Genomic DNA, 24,541 nt, shown 5'->3' with positions numbered 1-24,541 from the left:
CAGAAAATTTAAATCATGGATCCGCTTCTGCACAATGGAATATCAATTTTCACTTTGTTTATTATATACTTACATGATACGTACATACATACAAAATATTGAACTTGACAACGAACCTTCGTGGTGATAAAATTTGTATTCTTCCTTGTAGTAGTCGTTAGTATGATCTTATTTAGTCGATGAACACAATTATTTTTGCTAGCTAAGATAACTCCCCCCGTCATATGCTTTGTCGAGGACTAATTCACGTCGAAGTAAATGACCCAACTGCCAAGATATGATAATAGGTGCAATTGAGATATCGATGTTACTTTTTGGAACCTTCTGCCACACTTGCGTTTTTGAAAAGCTCTATGGAGAGTGCTTCAAGGATAAGACTTAACCAACAAACTAGTTCATATCTGGAGTCTGACGCATATGTTTTATTATATATATGTATTCCATAAGCCAAATCCTCCAACAGTGATTGAAATTGTTAATGTCTTCCGAATGGAGCAGCCAAATTCTACAGACTGAACACACATCCAATTTGTTTTATGTTGGGGAAGTTTCAAAAATATACATCACATTTACTGCTGGAGCATACCAAGAAGTACCACAAACATTAATAAAGCAAGTGTACGTTCAATATAAGAACCATCCAAGTCAATAATTGCTATACATATTGAAAAAGAGAGACATCTTACAAACAAAAATCAATCGATAAAGTTGCTCTCTGCCCCCCCCCCCCCCCAACCCCACCACTCCCCTTCTCGGAGATCCACGATAAGTTACATTTTGCAGCCTGGAGAGCCTCACCAGGAATGAGTTGCCTTTGTCACACCAAAAGTCACAGCAATTAAAGCAAGCATGGCCTGATTATCAAAAAGATAAACATAGTCAGAGGCTGACATTGTCACAGCAAAGAAATCGAGAAAAAATAAAGTAATGGAGTGACAATGCTGATACTTTGCTTCCATTCAGTACTGCAGAAATCAGTAAACCAATGAGTGCATAGCTACAATTGCTTCGGGCAGTAATAACAAGCACTCATCTATCCATGAACTTATCTACCCCCCTATTTGTTTCCTTCCCCTCCTCCATCCCCATCTACCTCCAAATCCAAACAAAAGAGGGAAGGCGTAAAGTATCTTTGTAGCAGATAAATGAGCATACATCAACTCCTCGTATATTATTCCTTCGTATATTTTTCCTTCTTAAAACTCAAGCTAGGCATTACTAAATAGAGCTTTTAACCTGTAAATAGTAAAGATATGCTTGACTAATTGCATAGTTTTTGGCCAAGATTGTCCCTTATCGATGAGGTTAGATCTATTTTTGTCCCTTAAATATAACCCTGAGCATCTTTAATCCCTCAAGTTTGCTAAACTAGAGCACTTTTAGTCTCATTAACAGAATTCGTTTAAAACTTAACGGTGCTATCCATGTGCTATTCATGTGACACTGAAAAAGAATAAAACTAGCAGTAAAGAAAAGGCAATTCCCTATTTCACCAAAAAAGAAAAGTCATTGCCGATCACCAAATAGTAAAGAACATAAGTAGTAGGTAAGAGGAGGAGGCTGGGTAGTTGACGGCATCAACTTGACGCAGAATCTCGAGCCTTATCAGCAACTTCTTTCAATTTCTCCAATGCAGGGAGAGTTTCCTCTTTCAAATCGGACTTGTCTCGTTGACAAAGCTCTGTACACCTAAGTGCTAGCATTGCTAATTTTTTTGTCTCTTCTAATGGCCATTTACCACCCTATGGACCTAGTACCTTAGTTAGACTATCCTAATTGATTGCTATTTCAACAATGTAGAGAAGTTACATTGCTGCCTTTTGCCGTTAACAACTACAAGGAGAGTTGGAGAACCATCCCAAGCGCATAAATGTCAGATTTTGGAGAGATCAATTCGTTATTTGGTTCTTAGGGTCCATGTAGCAAAGTGTTCCCAAAGGACCTGTATCTTTGTAAATAGTGGATAATGCAGGGTAATTCCCATGGTTTAGATCACGAGGAGTCAGAAGTATTTAGCAAAGTTTTCCCATGGTTGATAGGCCAGACCAATTTGACTATAAAAAATTACGATCAAGCAATATGTATGCTGGCTTTAGATCATGAGGACCCAGAATTGGAGAAAAACTGAGAATGACCTTTTTTAGTGATGGATTTATCTGTCAAGTTTTAAATGGATTATGTTAGTGAGACTAAAAGTGCTCTAGTTTAGCAAACTTGAGGGATTAAAGATGCTCAGGGTTATATTTAAGGGACAAAAATGGACCTACCCTCATAGATAAGGGACAATTTTGGCCAAAAACTCGCTAACTGCAACCATAAAACAGATTACTAAAGTATTCAGCAGAGCAACAAAGTGTACAAGAGTACCAGTGCAGGACTGCTTATTTGCTTACATGGAAGGCTTTTAAGGGTCACCTAAGAATTCAGACCAATTTAAAATTGGAGGAACTAAACTGCACATTACTTGGATTCAAATCCACGATCAGAATAAGACTGAACAAGATAAACAGAAGACCTCTTTAAAGGAACTAGCCCGAGCTTTGCTGAATACCAGTCGGCACTAGAAGGAAATGTTACATAATAAATATGTAAAGCCAAAAGCTCATGCAAGAGTTAGATTAGGATTTTGACAGCACCGAAAATAAAGGTTATTGTTGAATAGTAATTTTTAAGACATGCTTCCTTGGAGGCAGAAAGGAACAGTGATTTGATGATTCGGCTAAATCTAGCAGATTGAAAACATGTCGACATGAAAAGGGCTAAAAGCAATTGGGCCAAAAAAGAGGTGCTTAAAAGTGGTTGGTTTTACAATTGGTTACACAAATTTAATCCACTTCTCAACCTAGTCTAATAGCTCAATCCTTCTAATGTTCCTCTAATATATGCTCATAGAAATCCAAGCTATAATATACATTTATGCCTTCTCTAGAATAAGGTAAATAGCAATAGAAAAGGGATATCTAAGTCAAATGAGGTAAAATCCATGGTAAGCACTTACATGGTGTAATAAATATAGTTATCCAATATCAAGTCCACATATACTGGACGTACAAGAGTGTTTATTCTTTTTCCAAATTTATAGCTGCCAAAACCAAATTTTATTACTCCCTCTGTTCCATTCTTCATAAAAAAAAATAAAAAAATACACCCTCTATTCCATTTTATACAACTGCAGATACTCCTTTATCCAACTTCAACCAAATATTCCAAACGCCTACTATGCTATGGCTGCCACTACACATTGTTCATCCCCAAATGGGAGGACTTACTAGACCAACAAAGGAGATAAGGCAGCTTCAATTGTTCTTTTTCCCTTTCTTCTCTTGGTAACCATATTCCATATCCTTTTCTCTTCATAATCATATTCTTCCTTTTCTCTTTGTCAGACTACAGAATTTTGGTAAAATATCACGGAGAGTTATGGTACAAGTTAAAGAAAAGCCAGTTTTAAGATCACCCATTATGCCAGTGCATAGAATGGTACTTGTGACATGTTTAGACCAGTAATAGAAGTGTGAGGTAAACATAGCTATGCTTGGAGAAAACAAAGCATATAAAGCATCTGCACATTTTTTTTTGTGTGTGTGTGTGAGAGAGAGAAACTTACCCCCAATGTGCATGCTATAAGTCCAGGCTTCTCTCTGTAATCAATCCGCACACACAGAAGAAGAAAAGCTCCAATATACCAAGGAACAGTACCAAGAAAGAAACCAGAGATGAACCTTGCAAACAAAGTCACCAAAATATTAGAAAGTAAGCCAGCATTGAAATCTTTAGAGCCCGTTTGGCTTGGCTGATTTAGAATAGTTGATAAGCATTAGGTGCTCATTTAAAAAATAAACAGTTACGCGTTTGGATAAAAGTGCTGAAATTAATAATAAGCAGCTGAAGAACTGGGTATACGAAAAGTTCTGTTTTAAAAAGAAGTATTTTAGGGATAGAATAGTACATATTTTGGTCAAACCTAAAGTACTTATAAGCTGAAATTTGATAAGTTGGGGGAGACCAACTTATGGCTTTTGGCTTATTTTTAGCTTATAAGCACTTAACTTATAAACACTTTTACTTTTACCAAACACGTAAATAAGCCAAAAAGTGCTTATAAGCCAGTTTGACCAGCTTATAAGCTTAGCCAAACACCCTCTTAGTCAATCTTACATGAATCATAAAATTGAGTTTATGAAAATCTGGTCATAGAAACACCAGAAAAAGGCAAAGCCCTTAGCAACCATCACATCAGGTTTTTGATATTGCTGTTCCGGCTTATTGATAGCATTGGTCTCGGCCCTCGCTGGGCAAGTTCACTCTTTCTGCTGCTGTTCCGGGGAAAGAATAATTTTGTGTGCCTACATTGTTTCCCCAACATCTAACCTACCCATCTTTATTTTTAAAAAATATTTAAGACTCTGAATACGATAATGGGAAAGCTCTAAATAATAAGAAAAGCTGAGCAGGATTCCATGTATCACTTTTTATCAATCTAACCACGATATATAACGAAAACTAAAAAATGAGCCCAAGAGAAAGTACAACAATAGGAACTTACAAGAACCAGCCAATCCCCATGCCACAGCAAGGAAGCCGGTACTCCCTTACAGGTCTACCTTCGGCAACAGCATAACCTAAACCATAGTGAAGCAACATATTAAACATGGTACATAACATCTAACATTAAAATAATTTTTGAACAGCAAATATCTGTTGTTCAGCCCAGTTAGAACAATAAGATTTAGAAAGCATTTTCTATATTGCAATTCCCGAAATTTTCAGAGACAAGATATGTAACTAGTTTAACATTCTTTCACGTGTAAGTTAACCATGACATTTCAACTCCACTTTTACAACTTCTGATTGCTTCAAGAAAGTTGGCAATCACACATATAAAATCTAAAGTCAGAATCCATTGATTAAGGATTCAACAAGCTTTAAATAGGAATTTTTACCTCACATAGCAAAGGTTAACACCTTATTTATTTTAAATAAATACCATTTAAAAAAATTATATTCTATAGATACCTTTTAAGGTTTATAGCAAAATATTTAATTTTGGTTACCTCCTAGCTCTAAGCCACTAAATACGCTAATCAGTTACACTATTTTCTTTCTCTCTCTACTTTGATACATCCCATTCTCTTCCCCCATCCCATTAAAATTTCCAATCTCCTCCTCCTTCCACCGATTTTCTTTCTATCCCTTCCCACTTTCCCCTCCCTTTATACGCTAATCAACTTTTTTTCATTCTTTTTTGCTTTGTCTTCTTCTGGAATTGAACTGCAGTACAGGAGTTGGCGGCGGCTTATGACATTGCAGCAATAAAATTCCATGGACTAAATGCAATAACTAACTTTGAAATAAACCGATACGACGTAAAAAGCATACTAGAGAGCAGTATATTACCTATTGGAGGTGCATCAAAACGTCTCAAAGATGCAGAACAAGCTGATCTAATTGCTCTAGATTGTCAAAGAGTTAGTCAAGAAACCATTGGATCTCATTTCACAAATGGAACAATAATATATTTCAATGTAATTTCAGCGTATTACGTTGTATTTTCATGATTTTCATTGTATTCATTTTCTTTTTTTTCATTGTAATTCAATGTATCTCGCTGTATTCCATGTATTTTATTGTATTCTTTATCTTATTTTTTTATTGTATTTCAATGTATCCCGCTATATTCCATGTATTTCATCATATTCACTATCTCGCTATATGCCATGAATGTATTCATAAGTTTTTTTTAATTAATATAATTATGTTTTCAGATGTATTATATAATTTCTCTGAATATTTCTATGCTTTTGGGGTATTTTTTGGGCGAGAATCTTTTTTATAACTGAAAATACAAATTTTGTGTGTTATAATTGAGTTTGTTGAGTTATATTAGGAGTCTATTATATTAATTGATTCACTTTCCATTTTAAAAATAGTGTAATCCCCTATTTCACGCCATGAATACAGTCGAATACAATAATCTGTCCAGCTGTAATCCCATGTTTCACTCCATGAATACAGTCGAATACACTCGAATACAACAACTGATTAGCTGGACTTCCCTGATTCACGCCTATTTTTGCTACTGTATTCATGAATATAATAGCTTAAATACATCAAATACATCTTATAACCACAAAAAAGGTATCTATAACCTGTAATATAGCAAATGGTATCTATAAATGGCTAATTACTACTAAAAGATAGTGTTTTATGAAAATTTCTCCTTTAAATATGCTAAGAAGGAAAATCGAAATAGCATGATTGAAGGAAAAAGAAGCCTTTCAACAGTTAATATCAATCAATCCTTCCATGATCACTCCTATTACTAACAAAAAACTAACAGAGAAACTCAGAGAACCCGATTGCGAAATTCCTTTCACTACATCCTCCAATACAACATGATCACTCTCCACCACTAGATGTTCAACCGGATATAAAACTTAAATCCACAAATCTGCAGATTTGTCGAGACTACAAATATAAATACTTAAAAACAAGGAGTTAATCAACCTACAAAGTTATAGATGAATTTACAGATGAAATTATGCACAAAATACTGACTTTTTTATAATTGAAAGTATCTGCATCCTATCACAATAAACCTGTGTTACAAAGATACAAAAATTGAGAATAATATTGCTGGTATCAACATTAATGTTTCACACTAGACCCTTTAATAGAATTGGCTAGTTCGGCAATCAGTATTCTGAATATTCATCAAGCATCACACTGAGATTTTATTCCATTAAATGTTCAAAACAGAGAAACTAACAGAATTATCAACAAACATAAAAGAAAAAATTATGGAAGCACCAGTAGATAGATGAAAGTGTGGAAAAACACACCGGGAACAGTTTGATAACCATGAGGATAGTAATGAGGAGGAGCGCCGGAGGCACCAGGCGGAGGAATGGGCTGAGGAAAACCAAACACCGGCTGAGACTGTGGAGGAGGAGGAGGCGGATGATTGGCCACTCCTTGAAACGTACCGTAGTAATAGTTTGGCGGCAACGGTTCGCCGGTGGCCGGAGAGGCCCTGTTTTTCCCGCCTTCTTCACTCATCCTTTCCACCGAGATAGAGATAGAGATCGAGCAACGGGTTAGGGTTTCGGGATCAAAGCGAAGTCGTATTATTGCTGACGCCAATTGATAGAATCAGATCGTCGTGCCGGTGTGATCGGCGATTTTGCGGTCTTCGATTTGTGGTGCGCTGACGGTTCGCTGATATATATTCCAGCTTGGCTTAGCTGGTAAGTTTCACGCCAACGCGTGGATATAAAAATTTGTCTTGTACAAGTTTATATTTATCAAATTTACGATTGCTGTTATTCTCATCTAACCCAGGTTGTTCACACGTGATGAGGTTTGTACCTGACTAAAATATAATCAACTGAGACAATTTATTTAGTAACACTGTCATTATATTAATTTGTAAGGTTAACACGAGATTTGGTTGATCAATGACTTAGGCTTTACAATATACTCAGCTCCATTCTAAAATTTATGTGAACCTGTTTGATTGGGCATAATTTTTTTTTTTTAAAAAAAGACCTTTTGAATTTGTTGGTCTAAACAAGTCAAAAAAGATCCAGATTATTTGTGTGGTCATAAAAACTTTCCATTAAGGATAAAATTGAAAGTTTAAGCCAAATTATTTTCAAATTTAGAAAGGGATCATTCTTTTAAGAACAGACAAAAAAAATAGCTTCAAATAAATTTAAACATATGGAATTTTTTTTGTTTCATTTTACATGACACGACTTTCTTTTTAATCCGATAAACACCTTTCTCTATTTCAAAACTATCTTAGTTTTAGTGAATGACATGACATCTATATGCCCACAACATATTGAGGGATGGTTTGGTATGAGGTATAAGAAGGTATAGTGCTGATATACAAATTAATACCACCTTAATATTTTGTTTGGTTAGCAAACCTGGTATAAATTTTCTGGGAATTAAAATTAGTACCGGGATAACTTATGCCTTGTAGAGGTTGGGATAATTAGTGTCGGGATAACTTATACTTTCTTTTTAGAAATTATGCAATTGTCATTTAATACAACATACCAAACAATAGATAAAAAACAATATCAGAATAATTAATCTTAACATAACTAATCCTAGCATAACTTATCCCGGCATAAGCCGTATTCAAACCAAACGACCCCTAAGTGAACTTTTGGTATGTTATATACATTTTAGTTTATACATCAAAAGTATTATTTTCTTTCTTAAAACACTTTCTATTTAAAAAAGCAATTTAAGTCGCACCAGAGTCCACATATGCAAAGAATTATAAACCAAAAGGAACATTCAAGTCGCACCACAGCCCACATTTGGAAAGAATTATGAATCAAAAAGAAAATTACTTATGGGAAGGAACAAAAATTGAGTGAAGACACTCACGTGGAACACACTGAAAGACCTAATGAAGCAAAAAAGATAACTTGAGCATATTAGACGCAAACATAAACCCACCATTGCTTACTCAAGCACAAGTTGATCAGTGCAAAATAGTTGACAATCTTATACAAAGTAGCTAATGCTGTAATATGAACATGAGAGGGACCAAGAACTACACACATTGCTAGTATTTCCTAACTAAAAGTATGTCAAAAAGTTTTTCATGCCATCTCCGATGTTAGCAAAAAGGGGCAGCCAAAATGTCTTTTATGCAATCCTATATAGCCAAGTCAAGCTTCTGAGGGTCAAGTGGTAGTGAACTTTATATTCATGCCAGCCCTACATTATCAAGAAAAATAATGTCAGTAAGTTTCTTCGAATATATAATCTTGTCAAGTCAACATTATATTGATTTGAGAGAGAAATCCCGCACACTAGTTCAATATCAAAAATACTCCAAAGATATACAAAGACAAAAATGTTCCACTAAACGTACTAGCAAAGATTTAAAAGATAATGTATCCAGAAATTCTAAATGTCCAATGCATAATGCTAATTTGCTAGTAATACATAAACCTAATACTTTCAAGAGAATCAAAATTATATTTCAAACAGAAGCACCTCTGCTATGCCATGCACCAAATAGCTTAGAATATTATGTCTAGAATAAGATCCCAAAGTAACTACAAGTCAATTCATTTATTAAAGACTGCAAGACACAAGTCAACCAAGGAGGAAAGACGAGGACGGGATAGCAAGACTACGAAGTTTATAAGCAATTGGAACACAATACTGGAAATTCAAGGTGAGAAGGCCGAAAGATTGCAACTTGAAGGAGCAAATAATTAAATGAAAAGAAGATTCTTTCATATGAAGAGAGGACCTCTTACACTAGCTGTCAAACTTAAGCTATATCTTTGAGCTATCAAAAGCAAAGATATGGATGTGTCGCACTACATTAAGAGAGTGCACACTCGTCCAATATGGATTAGCAATGACACAAGTAGCCAAGCCTTCCATTGATAATAAGCTTTAGTTTATCAACACTAACATCTATAAGACTAACATCTGTACTTGCATATTCAATTATAAAAGTTCATGGATCAGGAATGAAGAATTTTTTGGAAAACACTCACCAAAAACAAGAAAAAGAGCACCAGAAACAGAAAGCGCAAAACCTCTGGCTTGATTGACTAGATAGGTAACAGAACTGTTGCAATCACCAATAGGACATGGTTTTATTAGTTTTTTCTTTTCTTTTGAAGACTTGGTTCTGTTAGTTAGAGCGATCCAGCAATCCAAATGCATTATTTCAGTAAAACTATGTTTTTCTGCTCTTTCTTACAAGTAATTGGTATAATGCTTATGGAACAAACTATCTCAGAGTTTTACAGTGTCAACAAATAGAAATTTATATCTGCAGATAGATATATAACTTCAAGGATCTAGCAATCATATTACTATGTCTATTGACCTAGTTGTCTCTTCATAATGAAGTCATTGGATATAGACCTCAACACAACTGATGCTCCAACAAGCAAACAAAACGAAAGCTGAAAAGTTTCTCTGATCATTTAAATGTTTCGGTTGACAAAAAGGAAGATCTTGTATTGTCAGAAAATAAATGGGGTGAACAGGAAGTTGAGATCTTCTGGAAACACTCTCGACACGACACGCACGATGCATCTTTGAAGCCAAGCCTACATCTTTTCAAACAATTCCCACTATGAAAGACATGAAAGGAAGAAAATAGTTTTCAAGTGGGACTCGAAAAGGAAGCATTTTAGCTCTTCTTTCATACTTCTATGTGCACATGTAAGCCACCCTAAAAGAAAGTTTCTCTTATTTTGAGTTGCAATATCATGTGGCATCTCTATTTATTCCCCTTATTTCCGCCAATTTCAACTAGTAATCCAGAAGTTGTTTGGCTGAGTAACCATAGAAGTGGACTGGGAAAGTGCATACAGTGAGAGACATTTATATTGTGACTGATTCCACACCACAAAGCTATTTACAAAAATACACTTTCTTAGATGGGAGATGAAAAGAAAACTTGTTAGTTGGCCATATTTGCTTTCCAGAACCACAGCAGCAACTGAAAAACATCTCCACTAATTGCGTAGAGTTAAGTAAAAACGATCACAGAGTTAGTTCACGTAGTAAACTAATGCATCACAGATTCACAGTCAATCTGCTTTGTTTCACCAAGTGCCCATAACATACACATAAGCACATAAGGATAAGAACAAAGCAAAAGTGCAACATCTCAAAGTGGGATCAGACGTGACAATCAACACAAAGCAAGCACATAGTAACTAATTAAGATATAATTGAAAAGACAAAAGTTGATCACCGTGCTAATTTATCTCGAGCAGCTTGCTTCTTAACTGGTCGCATCCCTTCAATCAGAACTAAGCTCTCTGAATAGTTGGAAATCATGAACGAACCGCTATTAGCATTATCGATGCACAATTTTGCCTTAACAGAATTAGTCACCGGATCAAAGAGGAACAACACGCCATTCTCATCCTCAGCAACAATGTTACCATTCCTCAAACAGCCAATAATTCTGTCGAACCCGAATAACATTTCAACATTGCATTTCTTGCTCCAACCATCTTCATCATCCATTACCCAAATATCAACATTACATTTGTCTGTTTTATCCCACATTAATATACCAAGAGAATCCTCCAAATTCACAAGATACCCCTGAATCCCCAGTCTCACTCCAGGCATAGGTAACTTGTCAAATATTTTCTTGCTCACATCAAAACACACCAATACCTCACGTGACCCATGCGCATCCGAAAGCAGAGCAGTCCAATAAGGCACCCCTTTAATAATCAGATTGCAAGAAAGCCCAAGAACTCGAAACCCCATCTCATTTGGCACCCTCTTCCAGCTGAAACTCTTGGTTGAAAACATTTCCACTTCATCCGCAATCATAGTTTCTGGTCCGAAACTCTGAATACTCAAGACCAAGAAGTCATTCTTTTGTGAATCGTACGCCAATCCGATGGAAACACAAGATTGCGTTCCAATAATGGGTTTGCTTTTCGAAAGCGGCACATTCCTAGACTGCCTCATAGCTGGGTTCCAAAGAATAATGGCATCACCCAAAGGTGTCTGACAAAGGCACACAATGCCATTGCAAGAACCCACAACCACCATATTTTGCAAGAAAAAAGGGAAAGGGTTATCAAGTTCCACAACTGATGATGACTCGGGGGACATGTTGATTAGTGAGAGTAGATGATCAGAGGACTCGGGATGGCGAGTGTGTAAAAGAATGGGTGAAGAACCGGTACTGGGCTGCAAAGAAGAGGAATGGAGGAAATGGGCGTCAATGAAGTTGGGTTTGGTAATGAGTTTTCGCCATGGCTTGCAAACGCACCTGAATTGTAAAAGGGTCTTCACTGGGAGACGAGAAAGGATATCAATGATGATTTCTCTTAGTAAAATGCAGTTGCATGTTGCGTCTGGAGCTCTGTTTTTTGTTTTCTTGGATTTACCTTTCTTCTTCCCCTTTCCTTTGCCTTTAGACGGCGGCATTTTAGCTGGGAAGTGGCCGGAGGTTGAAGATGAAGAAAGGCCTTTGTGATCGACACGAAGAACTGAGGATTTGGACAGAGAAGAGAGGAAAACGGTTTTAGAGGGTTTTGGATATAAGGTGAAAACTGAAAAGCAATTGTGTATATATACTTACCCGTTCAGATTAATGATTGTTTAACAACGGAATAGTCCTCTTTTCCTACTTATTTGGCACCATCTCGTCTTAAATAATTTTTGTAATAACGACGATATAGTCTTAATTAGAGTACATGCATTTTACTTTTAAATGATTTAATTTAGTAGAAATTAAATGGATAATAATTTATTTTGTTTAAATAAACTTAAGATATGAGTATTTAAAAATTTATTCTATTTTCAAATTTATACTCTATTGCTATCACCACACACACACACACACACACACACACACACACACACACACACACACACACACACACACACACACACACACACACACACATATATATATATATATATATATATATATATATATATATATATATATATATATATAATTTTTAAATAGTTTTATTCTAACAAATACTTACATTTTATTAGTAAGCTTTTATCGTTTATGTACAAACTTTTCTTTCCCTTTATTATTTTCAGGACTTCATGAAATTTAGTCTGTCTTTTAGACTTTTGAATTTCTAGGCTATTCTAAGCAAGATTATGTTGGCATATTACCCATAAACAAAAATCATGTATTAAGCACATTATCTGATATGTACTTAATTACTTCATTAATCCCAATTTAAAAAATGAAAAAGAAGAAAATATCTCTTTTCATGGTACTAAGTTTTCCTTCATTACTATTACTTTTAGAGCCTACAACTCTCTTTTTTTTCAAAAAATAAAAAAATTCTCCTCGTATTGTCCTAGCAGATAAAAGCCTGACTAATAGGAGTATTGGATTATGTTGTCACTGAAAGAAAAAAAAAATGAGAAAACAAAAGCATAATTTATACAAGAACAAAAGATGCAAAAAAGGAGATTCGGTTTCTATTCCTAATAACTTTTCTTATTGTTATTTGTGTGTAGAAAATATTGTAACGACCCGACTGGTCGTTTTGCTTTCTAGAAACTCGTTCTCTTAAATAAGACTCCTCGTACTTGTTTTAACTGATTTATGACTTGCGGGAATGGTTGGTTCGGAATTTGGAAGAGTTTGGGTTGAAATCGGAACACTTGGTTCCTTAAGGTTGGCTTAAAAGGTCAAGTTTGACTTCGGTCAACATTTTGAGTAAACGACCTCGGAATCCGGATTTGACGGTTCCAATAGGTTCGTATGATGATTTTGGACTTGGGCGTATATCCGGATCAGGTTTTGGATGACACGGGAGCGTTTTACCGCATAATAGTGAAAGTTGGTTTTTGAAGATTTTAGAAGTTCTTTAAATTTGATTTGGAGCGGGTTTTGTGATATCGAGGTCCGAACGGAATTCCAAAATCGAGAATATTTCCGCAATGTTATTTAAGACTTACACGTAAAATTTGGTGTCAATCCGAGTAGTATAAGTGTATTTCGTCGCATTGGAAGTAAATTTAATAACTTGAAGTTCATAAATTTGAATCAAATTGTAGAGTGTGATTCCTAGTATACTTACACGTTCAGATTAATGGTTGTTTAACAATGGAATAGTCCTCTTTTCCTACTTATTTGGCACCATCTCGTCTTAAATAATTTTTGTAATAAGGACGATATCGTCTTAATTAGAGTACTTGCATTTTACTTTTAAATGATTTAATTTAGTAGAAATTTATATTTAAATTAAATGAATAATAATTATTTTGTTTAAATAAACTTAAGATAGGAGTATTTAAAATATGAAAAATATTTTTTAACATACTAATTTTTATACTAAATAATCTATTCTCTAGAATACATGAATCACAAATTTATAAAAACTCTAGCTGATCAATTTTCCAAAGCAAAAAATGAGATATCGCTCTATAATCCTCTGAGGATTAAATTATTCCTTAAAAGTACTTGTGTAGATAAAATTCTTATATTTGATTTTCTCCTTTATTTGAGAAATTAATTTCAGCTAAAAACTTGCTACTTTGAATATTAATAAATCAGCTGGGTGAAAGCAAAATGAAAGGACCAAAGATTTTCCTTAGCTCCTTAATCACTCAAGTTAATTCCACAAGGATTCAAATTTAATCGTAAAAGTTTAAAATCATTGGTCTAGCTTTAATGCATGTTTTTTGGTGGACCAAAATAGCTTTTTTTAATGTTAGAATTCACAAGAAAAGAATATAACTGGAAATAATATACATATGGATGAAGACTTGTATAAACAAACTAAATCGTGCTAATATGAATGTATGAAGGATGTCCCTTCCATTTTTTTTTTTTTTAATTTAGCTTCATTGTTTTCTTTAGAAGACTCCCTGCCATATTATCAGCTAAGTTACCTTTGCTTTAACTTATCGATTTTGATATCAATCACACGTGTAATATTTTGTTGGCTTTTCATCCGTTCAAATTTATTCTATTTTCAAATATAATATTCTTTATACTCTATTGCTATCACTACTGTACGAAGAAAATATTAAATCCAAAATCTAAAAGAAAAAAAACATATACACATACATACATACATACACACACACACACACACACACACACACACACACATATATATATATATATATATATATATATATATATATATATATATATATATATATATATATATATTTTGCCACTAACTTGGAGTTCCCTTTTTTATTTTTGGTAATTAATTGAGATAGTTTCTAAAGTAAAAAAGAATTATTCAAGATAATAACTTAAATAACTTGTGCATGTCGAAATAGTTATTGTTTATATATGAACATTATTATACATCATAATACACAAAGATTATTGAAAAAAGGCCATATAAGTGCCTGAGGAAGGTTTCAATGCATAATTAAAGCTAAATCCTGAATGAGAATAAACTTTCAAGACTATATTACAAATAATCGATTATTCATAGAACGAGGTTGTTTTTTGTAGATGGCTCTAGAAGAACTGAAAATATATTCCTATATCGTGCATTATTTGTAAATATTAGATCAAGAGGCATGATAATATTAGCAACGTCAATGAAATGGTGTAGAGGGTCGTACGACTCACTTTAGATTCGACATACCTCTTGAAATAATTGAAACGCCCATAACAAATATGTCAAAGCATAGTGGTGGTGCTAAATTGATAAGGAAATAAAAGTTGATAATATGGGATGAAGTGCACATGGCGTGGTGTTAGACGGTCAGAATAATTTACAAGAGCTTTAGAGATATAGTGGATGTTGATAAATCGTTTGGTGAAAAAGCAATAGTTTTTGGAGGTAATTTCCGTCAAGTACTACCAATAGTTTAAAATTCCGCAAGAGAGACTATAAGTATTGGCTTGGTTAAATCATACTTATGACCTCAAATGATAAAGATTCGGGTAATAAGAAATATGAGAGTAAATCTAAATCAAGTATTCTGTGATTTCTTGATTTATGTCGGAAGCGGAAAGAAGTGTATCTAATATAAAAGATGATTTGGTAGTTCCTTAGGAATACTTTGTTGTCAAGCCCAATGGTTATAGTAGTAGTGAAAATTCCTTAATAAGGAAAATATTTTCATCACTAAATAAAATAGAAAGGTGTGCAAAGTACATCAAGGAAAGAGCTATCTTAGCTAGCAGAAATAAATATGTTGATCAACTAAATGAGATGTTGATTACCAAGTTCCTTGATTAAAGCCAAACGTTCTCAATACCAAATGGCCTTTCACCATAGATATTCGTTGTGAAATTCATTATTTTATATGTTAAATGAGATCAAAAAAACAAAATGAGCAAAAAAATTATATATGTCAGTGTCGTGTATGCATAGAACAAACAAAGTCATATTTGATCTTCCATTGGACATATGCTGATTTTGAAGAAAAATACACCCATTATACTACTAAGAAACTTATATCCGTCAAGTATCTTATGTAATACAGTGATGGTATATAGAGGTTTTGATAATAATATCATACATGCAAAAATCATGATGGATTGATGTGCTTCCAAGCATATATTTATCCCCACAATTAAACTTTCACCTAACTTCTTAAAATTTATCAAAAAATAATTTTCAGTACGCTTGTGTTTTGCAATAATAATACACAAGGTCAAACAATTCCAAATGATGGATTGTATTTGCTGCAACATGCTTTCTAGCACGAGCAATAATATATTGCACTTTCAAGAGAGATACCAATAACAGTAAGAGTTTTGGGTTGTGATGGAGCAACCAATCAGTCATAAGAGAAAAACTACAAAAAATGTTGTTTATAAAGAAGTCGTAGGTAAGATATGATCATGTTGTATATTTCTAAACTATACGTACATAGTAATATTATCTAGCTTGACTAAATTGATCATTTTTGTATTCAGATGATATTCTATCAATTTTAATTCAAGTGGTACGCCAAATATTGGTTTTCAAAATTTAAATAATTGCTGCATTTTTACATGTCAATTGCTCTATATATTGTTTTTTTCTTCATGTATATATATAATTTTTGTGAAGAATAAATTTTTTATTTCTTTATATATATAATTGACAAAACCCTTATATGTCATTATTAACGTGCAACACACGTTTATAGAAACTAGTCTATATTATTATAAAAGTACGAATTTTAAACACTAAATGTTGAACGATTGAAATATTCCCGAAATATTAACTGGCTAAAAATTTACGTGCAACACACGTTTATAGAAACTAATTATTATAAAAGCACGAATGTTTCACGCTAAATATTGAACGACAAAAAATTCTTAAAATATTAATCGACTATTATGCCCTTACAAGGCTAAATTCATTCAAAGCGATAATCCATATTGGATAGAATTATAAATTTAGTTTCACAAAATATTTCGAACTCTGAACTCAACTAAACTTCTGCCTACCTGAATTTGGGTCATTTCCCTATGAATTTGAAACCTTTCCCAGTTCAGTTGCAACTGTTTCCACTCTAATTTCTCCGCTTCTCTTTCTTTGACTATCAAAACTTGTATAACCTATTAACTTTTATTTTATTTAATATAATTTTAATTTTGAATTATTGGTAGGTACTTGTGTAAAATTTCTGTGATCATGCATTATTTGATTCGTAATAATTGTGTGGTGACTTTTTGTATACTTTATTTATGTTCTATGTAATTGAGTTAAAAATTTAGCATTTTAATGTATAATTTTTCTTATTATTATAAAAGCACAATATTAAAAACAGTTGATCGGCAAAAATATCCTCAAAATTTAATTGACTTTTATATCTTTCGAAAGATAAATTATTTCTTCACAAAATAATTTCATGTTGGATAAAATTATAATGTGTGAAACTTTGCCTAATATGAATTTAATTACATAGACTTCTAATCTTAAGCGAGTTCCGATAATTCAGCTATTTGGGATATCATGTCTTACCTATAATTGAAAATTCTACAAGCATACCAACTCTACAAGTATGAAAGCGATTTTAATAACTCTTACCTATATTCTTATAAGTAGAAGTCTTATTTAATATTATAGTTAAAGAAAATCAAAGTACTCCTATTACTTATGGGGTTAGCATGAAAAGGTTGGCGACTGCACGATTCATAGGTCTAAACGAGTAGAATGGTAAAAAAAAAATTATGTTCCTGAGTAAATCATAGTGCTCGAGTCTCTTCAAGTAAGAGAATGTGAGGCAGACATAAAGATTGACATCGAATACAGCTTGAAATGGTAAGAAAAACGGATATGTTATATTTAAAAGTAAACAAAAAACTTAGAAGGAAAAAAAAAGAGGACCTAGATTTGAGGAAGAAACCAAATCTAGGTTTCAGTTGACTTGGTTTATTCAATAAAGAGAGGACATTCTTTATTGAATGAATGTTGGCTTGGTTTTTGTTCTGAATTACTCATTTTTTCAATTGACTGTAGATAACTTTAAACTTACATGACTATTTTACTATATATTGGCAATATATATCCCTATAGATGTATGTCGCAGTTACGTGCAGAGTTCTAGAAGTGATAATTATTTGTCAAAAGACAACACACAAGACATATTAGCATAACAAAAGTATTGCTTTTAATTTTAATTTGTCTATGAAGTATAACATTTGTATTTAATTATTTATTCTTTTGAATCGATGGAAAAATATTGATAGGCTTTTATACATATGAGTATAGTTTTTTTCTCCTTTTGTCTTTGAATGTCTTTGAGTTTTTTCGATAATGTGATGTTATTTATTACAACTGAGTTTATCTTAATCTTATTGTAGTTAAATTGCTCTATAAAAACTCTAGAGGTTATAATACGTATATGTAATTACTCGATTTATTGTATAAATTGAGGTGAATTGTTTAAATGACTTACGACCATATCTTTCAAAAATTGTTTCTTTTGGTTCAAAAATTTGTTTAAAAATTGAAAAACATAGTAGATAATAAAATTTTATTTTAAAAAACAAATAATGGACTGAAGATACTTCAAACTTATTAAAAAAAAAACATAACTTCGAACAAACTTATTTCTCGTATATAATTTAATTTTTGGCTCCTCTATGTAAATAATTAACTGAAGATTTACATAGTTCTAGTAAAATAATAAAATGACTTTTGCAGTCTCTGTCTCGACCCGAAAACAACTAGTACATTCGCTTCCCCTATTGTCTATTGTGTCTGCAGTAACAAGGCAGTCACGTGTCCATTTTCCTAAAAGTAATTTTAAGAACTACATAAGGCTCCTTAAAAAGGATTACTCCTCTATTTAAAGCACGTATACTTTGTTTTCGTAAAAGTAGTAGTGCTTGCCTGCTTGGTCATTTATTTTCTGACAAACTCTTTTGAAAATAAGATAATTAATAAACTTTTATTGATAATTTCATCCAAATGACCAAAGAAGGCTCCTATTTATAAGAAAGACCAAGTAACTTATCTTGGTCGTCAAGTAATAAATCTTGGTGACCAAGTAACTAGACTAGCTCATGACTAACTAACTTGGTCCTAAGTAATTTCATAATATATGGCCATTCACTCTTAATATTATTTATAACACCAAATATTTGTGTTCTGTAAAGCAAGTATTATAAAGGAGTCCATAATAACAACAGCTAAAATCACTATGGTTCTAAATACCAACACTTACTTCTCCTTCAAGTATAATTTCTTTTAATTAGTAACATACAATATTTAGCTCTATATCTCCGAAAAATGTGGCATGAGAATTGGAATTTTGAAATTTTACTATTCTTAACCAAATGTTTCGAGTTCAAACCCTGAAATGAAGAACTTCTTTGTTGGGTGCGCTATACTCCCTTAATGGAACTACCTCGCACAAATCTAATTCTAAATACCAGATGGTTAAACAAAAAAATATACTATCTTTGATGATTCTTGCCTGGAAGTAAGAGGGTGGTGGAGATTTAAGATAAAAGAAGAATATACTATATGATTAACCAAACACGAACTTGTAGACCCAATGTTACTTCCGAACATTGTCAAGAGGACAAATTAACAGTATATTATATTTGGCTGTCCATACAGTTTTTTTCTTTTCTTTTTTGGGGTAAATAAAAAAGGACTGGAGAATTGCTGAAATTGTAATAAGACTGGAGAAAAAAGATAAGGACGTTCGTTCGCATACTGGCAAAAAAGAACAAAAACTTTGTGATAACATCAATGACAAGCTTTACAGAACCTTCTAACTGTTAAAATGTTGCGTGTAACAGGGTTTTTTCATGACTCAGAGAAGTATAGTTTAACCATAGTCAAAGAATTATGAACCAAAAAAAGAAAATTTTGAGGGAAGGAACAAGGATTGATTGAAGAAATCAGTCAATAGGGAAAATGCAGAAAGATGAGAAAACACTCATAGGGAACACGCTGAAAGATGTTATGAAGCAGATGCAAGAAAAGCAAACACGAACCCACTGTTGCTTAATCAAGTACTAGTTGATCAGCGCAATGTGCAATAGATACTAGTTGACAATCTGATCAACAAAGTAATGGAGATGAATTATACTGTTTAATATAAAAATGAGAGGGACCAGGAACTACATACATTGCTAGTATTTCCTAACTAAAAGGATGTCAGAAAGTTTTTCATGTCATCTCCGATGTTAGCAAAAAAAAGGGGCAGCCAAAATGTCATTCATGCAATACTAGTAGCAAAGGCAGCCTGCTGAGGGTTCTTAGTGGTAAAGACCTTCATATTTATGCCAGCCCTGCATTATCAAGAAAAGGAATGTCAGTAATCTTCTCTGAGTTTATCTTTTCTTATCAAGTTAAAATTATATTGATTTGAGAGAGAAATCCCGCATACAAGGTATATACAACAGGTAGAGCATCTTACAACAAAGCATGCTTCCCACCAAATAGCATCCATTCATCAGCACTAGTTAAATATCAAAATTACTCCAAAGATAGACAGAGACAAAAATGTTCCACTAAACTATACTACCAAAGATTTTTCTACTCTTTCAAATGCTCTCCTATTTCTGTTTTTATGTAGTGTCCACATTAACACCAATGGAAGTCCTTCGCATGCTCTCATTGTCCTTCTGAATTTCCATACTAGTAGCTGTTGAAATATAAGCTAAGCTCTTGATGAGATATCACAAGGCACAAAGAGAATGGAAGATGGAGATAAAGAACTCTCTTGATACTATTTAACTACTTCACTATTACATAACAACATCAACTAAGGGGTTTTATAGGTGCCAAAGTGGACCACTGGATTCACATCTACTAAATACTTTTCTTGATCACCTTGAAACATAAAAATGAACCTATGTCATACTAAAAGATAATGTACCTGGAAATTGTAAGCATCCCATTGGTAATGCTAATACATAAACCTAAAACTTAATTTCTAGAAAATCAAAATCATATTTCCAACAGAAGCACCTCTGTTACAGTCCATGCCGCTACTTATTTCTACTCCAAACATGCTCCTCAAACCATGCACCAAATAACTAGGAATGTTATGTCTAGAATAAGATCTGAAAGTTATGACAAGTGAATTCATTTATTGAAGATTGCAAGACACAAGTCAACCAAGGAGCTTATAAGCTATGGGAAAACGAAGCTGGAAATTCAAGCTGAGAAAGCCCAAAGAGAACAACTTGAATTAGAAAATAATTAAATGAAAAGGAAATTGTTTCATATGAATAGAGGACTTCTTATGCTGACTGTCAACTGAAGCTATATCTTGGAGCATTGAAAAGTTAAGATATGGATGTCTCATACTCCACCAGTAGCTAAGCCTTTCATTGAACATAAGCTTTAGTTCATCAACATTAATATCTATCATACTAACATCCATACTTGAATATACAAGTATAAAGTTCATAAATGAGGAAATGAGGATTTTTTTTAAAACACTTAACCTAAAACAAGAAAAAGAACATTTGAAAACGCAACAGCTCTGCAATTAACTAAAAAGGTAACAGAATTGTTGCAAATCCCTGACAGGACATGATTCTATTAGTTTTCTTTTGAAGCCTTGGTTCTGTTAATTAGTGCAATCCGGCAATCCAAATGCATTATTTCAGAGAAACTATGTTTTCCTGCTCTTTCTTACACGTACATAATGGTTAGAATGCTTATGGAACCAGATGCCTCAGAGTCCTATAGCATCAGTAAATAGAAAATTTTATATCAGCATATAGATATAAAACTTCAAGGATCTAGCAATCATATTACTACGTCTATTGACCTAATTGTCTCTTCATAATGAAATCATTGGTTATTGACCTCAACACAACTGATGCTCCAACAAGAAAATACTACAAAAGCTGAAATGTTTCTCTGATCATTTAAAATGTTTCTACTGACAAAAGGGAAGATTTTATATTGTTAGAAAATAAATGGGGTGAACAGGGAAGTTGGGAGGATCTTCTGGAAACACTCTAGACACACACGATGCATCTTTGAAGCCAAGCCTACTTCTTTTTCAAACAATGCCCACTATGCAAGACATGAAAGGGAGAAAATAGCTTCAACCCACTTCCATATAACAAAGAAAAGGAAGCACATTTATTCTAGATAAAGAAAGAAGACATAGAATTATCTTTACACAGGCACTTGTATAAAGGTAACACCAAAAATATGGGGACATAAAGAGAGTAGCTTTTTCCAGATATTCATGATGCTTCAAACGAATAGCTGCAAATACCGTCTCCTCTTACTACTCATTCTGTCACAGGAATCAAAACTGTGAGAAATTTTCAATAACAAGAAGATAAGCACACACATTTGTGTGAAAAAAATGACCTAATCGTGGATTTCTTGTTTTCCGTTACTCTTTTCTTAGTATTTACACTTTCCATAATGGATCCAAATTCAAGCTGAAAAGCTAAAGAGGCCAAGAGAGGAAATATAGTTCTCTTAATCTGTTTTTCTTTTGCATGATAGTAAGTTCGTCTGCAACATCAATAGAACTCTTCGAAACCAATGCAATTGAAAGAGGCTAAATGGAAACCAAGGCAGGGCAAAAGTGACACTTCATGACATATTTGAATTATAATATAAGCTAATCTTATGTAAAAGAAAAGTTATCTGGGGAAATAAGAGAATTGCATGCAGTGACAGAAATTCATGTTGTAACTGATTTCACACCATGAAATTACTACAAGAGCACAATTTATCAGATGGAAGACAGAAAGAAAAACTTCTTAGTTGGACATAAGCGCTTTCCAAAACCACAGCAGCAACTCATAAGCATCTCCACTAATTGCATAGAATAAAGTAAATAAATCATAGAGTAAGTTCACACAGTAAATTAACCCATCATAGGTTCACAGTCGGTTAAACATATGCACATGATAAGAACAAAACAAAGGACAACATCTCAAATAGGAAGTAACTTAAAATATAGACAAAAGTTGATCACCGTACTTTAGGAGGTATTCGCGTGCTAATTTGTCTTCAGCAGCTTCCTTCTTAACTGGTAGCATCCCTCCAATCAGAACTAGGCTCTCTGAATAGTCAAAAATCACATACGAGCCCTTCTTAGCATTCTCAATGCTGAATTTTGCCTTTACTGAACTAGTCACTGGATCAAACAACAGCACCCCGTTTTCATCCTCGACTACAATGTCACCATTCCTCAAACAGCCCAATGTTCTGTCAAAACCAAATGTTATTCCAACATTGCATTTCTTGCTCCAACCATCTTCATCATCCATTACCCAAACATTAACATTATATTTGTCTGTTTTCTCCCATATTAACATACCAAGAGAATCCTCTAAATTCACAAGATACCCCTTAGTCCCCACTCTTATTCCCGGCGTAGGTAACTTGTCAAATACTTTCTTACTCACATCAAAATACACCAACACCTCACGAGATCCATGCGCATCCTCTACTATGGCTCTCCAATAAGGTACCCCTTTAATGATCACATTGCAAATAAGCCCAAGAACACGAAAGCCCACCTCATTTTTCAGCTTCTTCCAGCTGAAACTCTTAGTCGAACACATTTCCATTTCATCCGGAGCTCTAGTTTCAGCTGGTCTGAAACACAAGAGACTCAAGATCAAGAAATCATTCTCTTGAGAATCATAAGCCAACCCTACGGAAACACAAGAGTGAATTCCCATAAGGGGTTTGGTCTTTGAAAGCTTTATCGTCCTATACTGCCTCATAGCTGGGTTCCAAAGAGTAATCATCTCACCCCAAGGTGGCTGAGAAAGGCATACAATGCCATTGCAACAACCCACAACCAACATATCCTGAAAGTAGGAAGGAAAAGGGCTATCCAGTTCCACAACTGGTGATGATTCAGGGTGCGGGTCAAATAGCGAGAGGACATGATCAAAGGACTTGAAATGGCGAGTATGTATAAAAATGGGTGAAGTACAGGGGGCACTCGGCAAAGAAGAGGAATGGCGGAAATGGGTGGCTATGAAGTTGGGTTTGGAAATGAGCTTCTGCCATGGCTTGCAAACACACCTGAATCGTAAAAGGGTCTTCACAGGGAGACGAGAAAGGATATTGGAGATGATTTCTCTAGGGAAAATGCAGCTGGATGTTGGGTCTGAAAGTGTATTTTTTGTTTTCTTGGAGCTCCCTTTCCCTTTTCCTTTCTTTTTCCCATTTCCTTTGCCTTTAGAGGGCGGCATTTTAGCTGGGTAGTAGCTGGAGGTTGAAGATGAAGAAAAGCCTTTGTGATCGACACGGAGAGCCGGTAAAGGAGAGGGGAAAAGGGCTCTGCTTATAACAAGGCGAAAGAGAATTTGTGGATATTATAAGGGCATCTCCAAATTTGGTGTTTTTTCGCTCCAATGAAATACCAAGTCTTAAGCTATTATAGTGTATGAATAGTATTGCACCATCACACCAAATTTAATTTATTATTATTTTATTTATTTTTTTTATTTTTTTGGACTTTTAATTTATTATATATTATGTATATAATTAATTTTTATATTAAATATTTTATATCCTATTTTTTTGATATATTAATTTTTGTATATATATTATATTTATATAAAATTATAAGTTAATTTTATTATTATTATTATTATTATAATTGT

General features: G+C 33.7%; 3 protein-coding genes across 3 annotated transcripts; all 3 read right to left on the bottom strand.

Annotated features, from left to right (window-relative positions):
• Window positions 1-583: 583 nt before the first annotated feature.
• Window positions 584-7,365, bottom strand: LOC107825033 (large ribosomal subunit protein eL20z). Its single transcript, XM_016651866.2, has 4 exons — window positions 6,843-7,365; window positions 4,547-4,622; window positions 3,608-3,722; window positions 584-854 (listed from the first exon to the last, which is right to left on the bottom strand). Exons 1-4 carry the CDS (start codon window positions 7,057-7,059, stop codon window positions 795-797), a joined length of 468 nt encoding a protein of 155 aa, XP_016507352.2. The 5' UTR covers window positions 7,060-7,365; the 3' UTR covers window positions 584-794.
• A 1,226-nt stretch (window positions 7,366-8,591) lies between these two features.
• On the bottom strand, window positions 8,592-12,051 carry LOC107825036 (F-box/kelch-repeat protein At3g23880-like). Its single transcript, XM_016651869.2, has 2 exons — window positions 10,757-12,051; window positions 8,592-8,742 (listed from the first exon to the last, which is right to left on the bottom strand). Exons 1-2 carry the CDS (start codon window positions 11,956-11,958, stop codon window positions 8,709-8,711), a joined length of 1,236 nt encoding a protein of 411 aa, XP_016507355.2. The 5' UTR covers window positions 11,959-12,051; the 3' UTR covers window positions 8,592-8,708.
• A 7,886-nt stretch (window positions 12,052-19,937) lies between these two features.
• On the bottom strand, window positions 19,938-24,273 carry LOC107825034 (putative F-box protein At1g32420). The gene is made up of 2 exons (XM_016651867.2): window positions 22,899-24,273; window positions 19,938-20,224 (listed from the first exon to the last, which is right to left on the bottom strand). The coding sequence occupies exons 1-2, from the start codon at window positions 24,125-24,127 to the stop codon at window positions 20,152-20,154; spliced, it is 1,302 nt and encodes a 433-aa protein (XP_016507353.1). The 5' UTR covers window positions 24,128-24,273; the 3' UTR covers window positions 19,938-20,151.
• Window positions 24,274-24,541: the final 268 nt, after the last annotated feature.

This window comes from Nicotiana tabacum, chromosome 3 (assembly GCF_000715075.1).
Source record: "Nicotiana tabacum cultivar K326 chromosome 3, ASM71507v2, whole genome shotgun sequence".
Taxonomy (NCBI): Eukaryota; Viridiplantae; Streptophyta; class Magnoliopsida; order Solanales; family Solanaceae; genus Nicotiana; species Nicotiana tabacum.
The sequence above is the reverse complement of the archived record's forward strand: the minus strand, read 5'-3'. Positions and strand labels throughout refer to the sequence as shown.